The following is an 11887-nucleotide window of genomic DNA, read 5'->3' on the forward strand; positions in this document are numbered from 1 at the left end:
TATTCGGTTACTCGGATAAAATGCATCTTATATGGTAAATAACTAAAACATTAAGTGTTAATTTGTTTATAAGCGTACAAATAGACATATCTCTAATTTTCTTTACCGTTAGACGTAATGATCTATGGCTTCACTAATACGATTGTTTGGTTTTCACACTTAATTGTTGATAGCTTAATTGGATTGCCAGCAGGTTATACAAGTTTTGAAGACCCAAGTTATAATTACCTCATTAAATAATTTAAAAAGATGCCGCCAAAGACATGTATAGCTCGGAAGTATTTTAAAAGAACAGCTGATTCTATACCTGTAAAATGTAATTAATGTGAATTGGAGTTATCGTGACTTCAAATTTCTAAATAATTATTCTCCTTGATCGGGGGTTGAAAAGTTAAACTGATGAACGCCATTGTAAAATAGCGTGAAACATTGAATATTTATTTTTCTTCTTATTCAATTAATTTTTTGATTATAATTATATCTAAAATTCAAGATATTGCGTGCATGTTCTTTTTTAAGTTTATAAATAAAGTTAATTCACAATACCTTTGTGTTTTATTAGAACCGATGAGTAAAAGATGAGATAAATGATACATATGAATAAATCATCCGAGTAACCGGGTACTCGATCGGAAGATTGAGCGAGTAACCGGTTACTAAAAATCGTCCGATTTGCCAACACTATTTATAAGTAAACAAACTTTTACAGATATATACAATTGCAATTGGTGTATATATATATATATTTTAGATTTTTAAAGTCTGTTATTTCAAACATAAATTTGAATATTAATAGAAATATGTACATATACATATTTATATTTATGTATTGCCTTATTAACAGTTGCAGATGATTCTTGGTCATATTCATGCTGTCCATCAGTAGCTGTTGGGCCTTTGATGCAGTTTCTACTAAAATAAAAAAGTTGAGCATTCGATCATTCCCCGCAGTCTGTGAAGTATATATTTTAATAATTACTCCTTAAATAATAATAACTTTTAATTGATACCTGAAAAAATGTTAAATCAGTCTTATTGCCTAATAAACATATTAGTTTACCAGTTCTTTCTGGAAAACAAGGTGAGTTTGCTGATACTGGCATATAAGATCTTGTATATTTATTAGGAGGCCTTCTACTAAGTGTTCCCTATATGAATAAAAATAAAATAACATACAATCTACTTAGATATATATATTAACCTGTTAAAAAAAATTAGGGTAGTGTCAACTTATTCAAAGCCAAATTACTTTCACTTAAAATTTTTCCCTACAATTCCTTGATATCACTATACTACATGGTAAAAAGTGAGGGGGGGGGGGGGGCATCCTTTCAATGAGCATTTTCTATTGCAAAGGTAATGTAAGGTAATCCCCCCCGACCCCCCTTGTTGCTACGTCCCTGAGTATCGTTGATGCCATAGAATATTATACAAACTAGAGAGCGATTCCTTAAATGTAGTACATGAAACAGTTGTAAACATGTATAAAACACATATGTATCTAAAATCCAGTCGATTTTTTTAAGTATTGCTGCATTATTACCATCTGGAAAAAAATGGAGGTCTGGGAATTTGTTCTTGTTCCCCGTTTTTCTAGCTAAATTTCGGATCTGGGCATTATTCAGCTAGACCTCATCTTACCATGCTTACATAGCTTTTGAACAGATGTTTTCGTGGGCAAAATGACTTTTGTGTAACGTACGGTTGTAATCATCATCGACCCCATTGAGTAACATGCACATTTTTACATTTCCAGAAGAGTTAGAGTTTTTTCAGAACATGAATACTAGAGTTTCAAAGTGGCAGAAGAACTAAATGATACCGAGTCTCTAATGACGCTTCGCCATGTTTTACCCCTGACCTCGCTTGACCTCAACATCCGCCGCAATGCATTATCGGAATGTACAAGTCGAGAATCAAATCATTCAAACTTTTTGGCGATCAGATTCTGCACATGAATTTAAATGAAGAAGAGAGAGATGGTTGCGCAAAACATCGGGACCCAACTCTCGTAGCTTCAGTGCACTGTTTCTTTGTGAGTTTATGTTTATGTATATGATTACATATGCATTATCTATTATACGAAGGTTGTTCAAAAATTTTGTGGTCATCTGTAATACGAGGGGTGATCAAAAAGTTCGCAAACTACCTCTATATCTACAAAACCAGAATTCAGATTAGGGGAAAAAATGGTACACATGTAGCCATACACAAGTTCTGTAAATAGCATATGCTGAATAAAGCATTACTCCTTGTTTGTAACGTCACAATGTAAAAATGACGTCACTATGCAGGTCACTTGTGACGAAAAACGGTTTTCTTAGTCGGACTGGTTCAACAAACGACTGTAAAATTTATGGTATATCTTAAAAATCCCTTGGAAGAAGCGTATACTAATTTTCACATACTTTAATAAGACGAATGACTTCTTATAAATTCCATCAATGATTGGATTGATCGTTTTAGTTAAGGAAGGCAGATGGTTAAAAATAATACTTGTTATTTTGCCCAGTGAACGCAAGTTTGAAAAGAGATGTGTTTATAATTAAGCAATTAGCTATCAAAGGCCACCAATTTACACTTAGCTGAATATTTCAACAAAAATATGATTATTAAATACCTACGATATCGTTTACTTTAGATTTTAAACATATTAGATATGCTAAAAAGGAGGCATCCATTCTCTATCCTTGAATAAACGTCTCTCCCGAGGCAGAATATTTGAGTTTTGATGGTCGCCATGCTTATTTTTGGAAAGAATATTCTTATCCACCCATTCTATTGCAGAGAATTGATCATTTTTAACAAATTAAGTGTTCTTGTTATAAAAATTAACTTGCATGGAAAGAAATACGAAAATCAGAAAAATCTTTCAGCTTCTGTGACAGAACGCTACGGAAGGGGTCACGTGACCGGCTATATCACGTGATTCGCGCATGAGCAGAACAGTGGCAGGTGTGCATTAAAATCGGAGAGGACTAATTTAAAATATAATCAACACTGAAACCAAATATTGTGCCTTTTATGGAAGTTATTCAATTAGTTTGCGAACTTTTTGATCACCCCTCATATCTTTTTTACTTGACGTCATACGAGGGGTGATCAAAAAGTTCGCGAACTAATTGAATAACTTTTATAAAAGAAACAATATTTGGTTTAAATATTGATTATGTTTTATTGGAGGTCTTTGATAGCAAATTGCTTAATTAAAAATGCATATCTTTTCAAACTTGCTTTCATTGTGCAAGATGACAAGTATCATTTTTAACCATCTGCATTCCTTCAATAAAACGATCAATCCAATCATTAATTGAATTTATAGGAACTCATTTATCTCAATAAACTGTATACAAATTATTATATGATACTGCAGAGGGATTTCTAAGATATACAATAAATTGTAAAGTGGTTTGTTGAACGAGTTCGACTGAGACAACCATTTTTCGTCATAAGTGACCTCCATAGTGACGTCATTTTCACATTGTTACGTCACAGACAAGGGGAAAAACTTTATTCAGCACATGCTATTTATAGACCTTTTGTATGGCTATATGTGTACCGAATTTCATTCAAATCTGAATTGTAGTTTTGTAGATATAGAGATAGTTCGCGAACTTTTTGATCACCCCTCGTATGACGTAAGTATGCCAATAAAGGAATGGACGCAGTTAATATAAATAATAATCACAAAAGGGTCAAGTCTTGTATTCCACCATATTTCAAGTTAAAGATTACACCTTGTATTTCCTACAAATATACATCGACCATTGCTTCCAAACTTTTCAATTACAAAAAAACTTTACATGGCCTGGATACCGAGAATCTGAAGCATAATCTTCCATCATGTTTTTCTTCGTCCTACAACTATACGCCTGCTGGACACGTTATTACAGGTGACGTAAATATAATTAATAATGAGGACCTTAGATCACTTATTTTAAAAGGCCCTAAACATAGGGAACCCCGATCCTTCAACTGGCGTCGGAATTTCATAGATATGGATTCTGTTGAAAATTACGCCAGACGATTCTTCAAAATTAAATGTCAGTTTAGATATTTTTAATATTCCACAGAGCCAAAATGAATTTGAAATACCCTATATATACTGGATTCTGAAATTTCATAAAAATCCTTACAAGCAAAGAAAAAATTACGGGTTCCAGTAAATGTTCAACCAAGCCTCTTTCGTTATTCCTCACTAAGATATTGACAGTAGTGAAGGAAAAATTTTAAGAGCACTGTTCAACGATATGTTCAAGAAGTGGTGTGAATCAGATGTGGATACTAAAAAAAATGAGCAGAGCAACTACAGACCTCCGAAACATCAGAGGTGGGATCAGGTGCCATGGAGGAGTGAACATCCCACTCGATTGGGCTACTTCTAGAAGCAGAGGGTAATGTAGGAAGGGTTGGAATATGTATGTCTAAATCGAGTGTTCAGAAGGGTATTAAGTACGATAAAATATCATTTAAAATGTTTTGAATTACTGCAGTCGTTGTTTTTTAGGAATTCGAATTTTTAATTTAGAGTATCAAATGTTAGTCCGAACGGGAAACTTGAAGACATAACTAAGAGTGGAAAAATATATCTAATATAATAGTATTGGGATTTGTTTTATTTTTTAAAAGAAAGGTTTAAAACGTCAAGTGCCTGAGACAGAAGAATATTAAAATAAATGTATAAAAAAAATCAAAATAATTTTGATCAAATCAGGGACCTTTATATAAATCAAATCTACACCCCATATTACAGTGAAAATAAAACCTTGTTCGACGGTTGATTTTTACTGCAATTGCTTTAATAACAGAAAAAATGCTTCTTAACAGAATTACTCTTCATACATATAAAAAAAAAAATTCCCCCTGTAATTTGTTTTTAGTTTGGTTTAATTACAATGATAAAAGTCCCCAAAGTTTTTTCCTACCGCTTCACGCCATAGTAGAATGCTATTCTTCCATCTCTGATGCGGAAGGCTGAGAAGCATTTTTTTCTGTCGAATCAATCGAGCAGACAGAATGATTATTATTAGCCTCTGTGTGCTCCTTGTCATCATCGGGAAATAACAGAAAAATCCGTCTTCAATTCAGTGTATAAGTAAAGGGCTAATAACTGGAATGAAAAATGTCAGTCAGCATTTGACTCAATGATAAATTGTATTTGCTGACAAGGTCATTGTATCTACCATAGAACGAAATGATGACTGATGACGAGACTATTGATATTTTTGTTTTACCAACTTGCTTGTCAATAAGAATAATGAATTTTCACTTTGCATGGCGGAATTTAATTCTTAATTCCAATAACTTCAAATAAAAATATTCATATTCATTTAAGAATTTAAAAGTATAAATATTTAACATTTTGCATTATGTTGTTCAAAATTAAAGAAATACATCTGACAGATCACATACTTTTTTTAATGAAATGTTTGGGAGAAATTGAATTTTTGTTTACTTGTGTTTCATTATTGCGTCTCCATATGAGTAAAAAATTCTCGAGAGGGGCGTTAACAATATAGTCAATCAACCAATCTATGTTGCATCGTCGCAAACCACGGCAAAAATGTACGATCCTCTCTCATTCTGAGAGAGCTGTATCGCGGATTCCGGACCGTGGCTTTAGACGATGTCTTTGTTGTGCCCTTTCAGATTGATAAAGTAGGCTATCTTTGTCGGTTTATCCCTCGCTTACACAATAAAGTAAAGGAAAAGTACATAATACACTGAATGTACCGCGATCAGTATGGTCAAGATTTGTATTTTTAATTGATTTTATACCAGTATCTGACACATTTTAAATTACAACAATGTAGCAAAGGCAGTGTTTATTTTTCAGAAGAAAACAGGATGCGTTTATGAAACATTGACATAAGATTTGTTTTTTTTTTTCAAAGTAAGTCAAACTAAAAGGTCAAGGTCAAGAGGTCAAAGTTCTTGGTATCCTATGAAGGATCTTTTCACATGGACTACATTTGTGAAGTATGAGAGCGCTAGCTCTAAGGGTTAAAAAATTATGACCAAGGTTTAAGTTTTTTCATAAGTATAGAAATCGTCAAGGTCAAGGACAAAGTTGTTAGAATCCAAAAAAAAGTCTTTCCCAAAAAATATATATGTGAAATTTGTTAGCCCTAGCCCTAACCCTCCAAAAATATGGCCAAGGTTATAAATTTTAATAAGTAAGTCACAAATAAAAAGTCCTGTCACAAGGATTAATTTTGAAAAGTAAGAAAGCACTAGCCCTTACCGTTCAAAAGTTATGGTCAAGATTAAAGTTTTTTCATAAGTACAGAAAACTCCAAGGTTAAGGTCATCATGTCAATGTTGTTGGTAACCAATAAAAAGTCTTCCCACAAAGAAAACTTATTTGAAGTATAAATGTCCCGGTATGTACCGTTCAGAAGATATGACCAAAGTTAAAGTTAAGAATTTTTTAGTAAAAGTGGATAAAACTCCAAGGTCAAAAAAGTCAAATTTGGTGGCACCCAAAGAAACGTCTTGTCACAAGGAAAACATATGTAATATAAGAAAGGTAATGGGTAAGGTTAATGTTTTTGCAGACAAATGGACAAAAAGTAAGACGGACGGACGACGGAGAAAATGTAATCAAAAATATTATTATCTAAATTTGATGTTTTAGACTTGAAATTAAAAAGTCTAATTATAGCTTTCTATACACATTACATTAGACATTCATATGATGCATTCATTTACAGCAAAATTTTAAATTTAAAGCATCTGGATATAATTTTTTTTTCATTTTCTTTGAAAAAATACAAAAACATTTATATGAAATAATTAAGAACTAATATTGGTCTTTCAATGTTGAAACCATTGTTTAAAAAGGATGACTCAGAGAATTAAAACATAGTTAATCAAAGATTACAGAGCTCACCTCAACGAATGTAGTCTTTAAGTAAGGCAAAGACAAACAATTAACCAACAAAAAGTGCAAGATGTATGCAATTTTGATTTGATACTTTTGAATTTGCCTATATAAAAACTTCAAACAAGTACTTCATCATGAAAACGTTGTTAAAATCCTGCATCTGAAGCAAGTTTGAGAGTTTTCATCCCTTGATGCATCATTATTGTGCAAGGTTTGGTTTATATAAGCCTTATAGTTTCTTGGTAATAAACCTGCACCAATAACTTTTAACAGGTCCATTATATGCATGGAAAATCTATGTCGAATTCAGCATCTGAACATTAGTGTGCATCCTAAGATGTATCTTCCATGCAAGTTTGCTCAACATAGAGCTCAAAGTTATTTCGAAATGAAACCTGCATAAAAAATAACCTTTTCACTAATTCAGAAAATGCAGGTCAGATTCAGCATCTGAAGCCAGCCTGGTAAAATCCCCCCTTAGATGTACAGTTTATAATCCATGCAAGTTTGGTTATTAAAGAGATCGAAGTTACTTGGAAATGAACCCTGCAACATAAACTATAACCTGTTCACTCAGCCGGAAAATGTAGTTCAGATTCAGCATCCGAAGCAAGTCAGTAGTATGATTCCTAAGAGGTAACATCCATGCAAGTTTAGTAATTATAGGGCTCATAGTTACTAGGAAATGAAACCTTCACCAAAAACTTTAACATGTTCACTCAACCGGAAAATGTAGGTCAGATTCAGCATCCGAAGCAAGGATGGTAGTAAGCATCCTAAGATGTAACATCCATGCAAAGTTGGTCATTATTGGGCTCATAGTATCATTGAAATGAAAACTGCACCAAATACTTTGACCTGTATACTCAACCGGAAAATGTAGATCAAATTCAGCATCCGAAGCAAGTCTGGTAGTATGCTTCATTAGATGTTACATCCATGCAAGTTTGGTCATTATTGGGCTCATAATATCTTTGAAACGAAAACTGCACCAAAAGAATTAATCTGTTCACTCAACCGGAAAATGTAGGTCAGATTCAGCATCGGAATCAAGTATGGTAGTATGCATCCTAAGATGTAACATCTATGCAAGTTTGGTCATTATTGGACTCACAGTACCTTTGAAATGAAAACTGCACCAAAAACTTTAACCTGTTCACTCAACCGGAAAATGTAGATCAAATTCAGCATCCGAAGCAAGTCTGGTAGTATGCATCCTAAGATGTACCATCCATGCAAGTTTGGTCACTATAGTATTCATAGTTACTTGGAAATGAGAGTGTCTGCAAAATTGTGATAGGTAACACTGTTATAACTTTAGAAATCTGTCTCGAAGTGGGGAACCCCCGTTTGTTTACAACTTTTGTTTCTTACCTTGTGTATTTTTATTATACCGAATAGGGCGATTCTTTTAACGTGAGAAAAAAGTACAATCTGCTTGCATATAACTGACATATAGATGTGTTTGACGGGGAAATTTTATATTTTCGAGGTATTATACATTCTTACATTTTTTTGTCATTAAAAAGGGGGGGGGGGCTATTATCCATACTACATGTGCCTGTGATCAATAAAGGACATAGCGAAGCTACCTTAAAAGAAAATTGCTCCAAAAAATCACATGTAACCTCAAGTACATAATTATTGAATAAATAACTTCGTTGAGGTGACCTAAAAATAAAAAAGTTGGTGTGGCATTCCTCCTTAATAACTGCACTCTGAATAAAGGGCATTAACTCTAGTTCACTTCAATTTGGTCTATATATTTTGTATACACATAGAAATATACATGTTGAAAAAAGATTTTCAAAAGTAAGTGACAACAAAATGAATATAATATACACTATAAAATTAAATAGGTAGTGTAAATCAAGTTTGAAATGAAAATTGGGGGTAGGAGGGCCACAATGGGTTATGAAATAATAAAATAGTGGCAGTCTTATTCAAATCTACTCTCTATAAAGTGAGCAGGTAATTTGAAAGAGATTGAGATATTCTTTATATCAGTACAGAAAAATTTTCAGTATACAAGACATGATATGTCACTTTGATAGAAAGACTGACATGTAATCTATAGCTACCCTTACTGTTGTCAAACACCTAACTATATGCACATTCTCCTACAGCTACTAAAGGAAGCTCAGAATCAACATCTTTCACTTCCAGTCAAAAGTTGCCAAATAATGTTATAACAAATGTATCATGCAGTGCAATGCAAAGGTGGGGGGGGGGGGGGGGAATACTAAAACTATGTGTTGGTAATTATAATACTATATATTAATTAGCCAATTACAATAAGGACAGCACAAATGTTTTTTTTCATTTTTCATAAATTATACATGATATTGTGGTATAAATAATACAAAACAGACATACACACGATTGTACAAACAGTTCTAGAAAAAAATGGGGGGGGGGCTATCAGTAGTATAAGCATTCTAGCTAGTGCGGAAGTGACGTCATAACCGGAAGTGGGCTAACCGGAAGTGGACGGAAGTGGGCTAGCCGGAAGCGGAAGTGGCCGGAAGTGGTCTAGCGGAATTGGGCCCTAGCGGAAGTGGGCTAGCCGGAAGCAGGCTGGATGACCGGGTCAACTGAGTGCAGTGCTAACCCTAACCCCCTATCCCTAACTAGCCCTAACTAACCCTAACCCCCTAGCGCTAACTAACCCTAACCCTAACTAACCCTATCCCCCCTAACCCTAACCCCCTAACTAACCCTAACCCCCTAACTAACCCTAACCCCCTAACTAACCCTAACCTATTCCCTTAAATACTGGAGTTGTTTACACTGTTTACATTGGTACGTAGGTACTACGTTTTGTTTATGCTGACTATACAGGTAAATGCGCCGTGTGCAAAAAACATTACAAGAATGTGATTATGACGTCACGCTTCACAGTCTAGACAGTCCTATAACCGGTTTGAACTGGTTTTACTGAAAGACAAGAACAACCTGGATTTTTACTGAAAACAAAACACAAACAAGAACACACAGATTTTGATTTTTATTCAATTTTTATTCACAATGAAAAAAAAAAATACATACAACAATTTACCAGGCTGTCTTTTAATCTAAAATACCCTCCAAATTAATCATCTAGTAGTTTTCTCCAATACACTGCGCTGTTGCATTCTTTTTGATCTGCAGTTTTGCGCGTACCCTCGATTTTTTAATGTCCTGCGTTTTTGTTTGAGTTTCTGCACTTCCTCCTTTGTCATTCCCTGCAAACGCCGATTGAGCTCTCGCACGGGGAGCATCACCAATTCCTCATCCTCCAAAGGCTCGAATTTTTTGTTAATGTTGTTCCTTTTCGGTGCTTTAAGGCCAGTCTTTATTTTCACGGCCACTTTGTCTTCCACCGGCATATTGGACGATACAGAACTGAAATTGGTGTCTGTGCTTGCATTGCTGAGAGAGCGTTTAAATTTTACATTTTCTTCCTGCACTTGTATGGTCAGGGGTAGTTTCCTTTTGGTTTCCCGAGGTTTTTTCTCTATGTCTTTTACCAATACATAGCATAGATCCATCTGTTTCTTACTCTCTCCTGATCCCCCTGGTCCTTCTTCTTTTTTCTGGTCAGTGTTTCCTCCTTCTTCTCTCATTTTTGTCTCTTTCCCCATGAATGACTTTATGATTGGTGATAATAAGTCACTAATGTAACAAAATCCAGTGCTGATGTAACATTTCAATTTATCCAGCTTTTTGTCATGATCACTCGCCTTCTCAACAATATAATTCAGCTTGTTGTCATGATGACACACCTTCTCAGCAATATAATTCAGCTTTTTGTTAAGATCACTCACCTTGGTGTTCATATCATTCATCTTGTTATCCAGAGCAGATAGCATGTTCATAATTCCGTCCAAAGTGGTATTTAAAATGCTCATATCTTCTTTATTCATGTCCTCATGAAAATGAATCATGTCCAAATTCAAATCCAATTCCACGGCATCCTTTATTATCTCTGTCATGGGAGCTCCTACATATCCTTCAGGTGTCACATAATACTGGGAATTTTCTGAAGTATTCATCCTTGCTTTCTATTTTCACCTGTGTTCAGTGCTCACGCAGAATGATTATCAAATTTTTTACAGTTTTTTGCTTTATATACCTGGTGTGGGGGCCGTGTGCACCTTTTTACCTAGGCTTTATATACCTGTTCCATCATCTATAAAGGAGCCGTGTGCAAAAAACTGAGGGTCGTGTGCAAAAGAAATATACCTTTTTACCTGTGTTTTTCTTATATTTACCTGTTTGCACCCTCTGTTAAGTGCCGTGTGCAAAAAACTTACCTATGCATTGTGACGTCATTCACTGTATAAATACAATGTGATTATGACGTCACACTTTTTCATTTACAGTCTAGACAGCCTATAGTCTAGCCAGCCTAACCAGTTTGAACTGAATTTTTTACTGAAAGATAATAACAAATAACATACAATACAAAAAACATGTGTGTGTATTATGTCTCTCAAGTTATTACACCAGGTCACTTTTTTTAAAAACTTAGAGTTAGAATTTCTTTTTAAATTTTTTAAACTTTTTTTTAAAAACTTATAATTTTTTTCTGGTAAACTCCCCTTATAGTTTTTAAGAAATAAAATATAAAAAAAATCATGTAATACTACATCAGTGTTATGTTATTGTATGACTTCATCTTTTATACAGTCGGGTTCGGGGTTTCGGGCGGCCATGGCGAATTTTCGGCAGGATTTTACCCCAGTGAAAAAGGCTTGTAATCCACAGTGTAGGTCTTTTAAAGTTGTTTCACATTGTTTATGATTGTGATTTTGTTATCGCTCACCTATATGTTTAATGTCAGCTATGCTAAATAACCCATTTCTGTGTAATTTGAGAGAATGTTTTTGCCATGTGGTTAAAGTATGGCGTGCTATTTATGTTATCATTTAAAAAGTCGATCCTAAATAAATCTGTCTTGAAAAAATACATTTTTACCAATGACATTTAATATGATTAGAGTATAGGTATCCATATATA

At 34.1% G+C, this 11887-nt stretch overlaps 1 protein-coding gene across 1 annotated transcript; it reads right to left on the reverse strand.

Moving 5' to 3' along the window:
* Positions 1 to 9750: 9750 nt before the first annotated feature.
* Positions 9751 to 10923, reverse strand: LOC134249547 (uncharacterized). The gene has a single exon (XM_062731883.1). It carries the CDS (start codon positions 10918 to 10920, stop codon positions 9982 to 9984), a length of 939 nt encoding a protein of 312 aa, XP_062587867.1. The 5' UTR covers positions 10921 to 10923; the 3' UTR covers positions 9751 to 9981.
* Positions 10924 to 11887: the final 964 nt, after the last annotated feature.

The sequence above is a fragment of the Saccostrea cucullata genome, unplaced genomic scaffold (genome assembly GCF_032062105.1).
Source record: "Saccostrea cucullata isolate Sc308-1 unplaced genomic scaffold, CSIRO_AGI_Scuc_v1 ctg2401, whole genome shotgun sequence".
NCBI classification, from domain to species: domain Eukaryota; kingdom Metazoa; phylum Mollusca; class Bivalvia; order Ostreida; family Ostreidae; genus Saccostrea; species Saccostrea cuccullata.

What these genes read in the sequence shown, in the direction of transcription:
- LOC134249547 (XM_062731883.1), bottom strand. Translation starts at nt 10,920, where the DNA reads ATGAATACTTCAGAAAATTCCCAGTATTATGTGACACCTGAAGGATAT.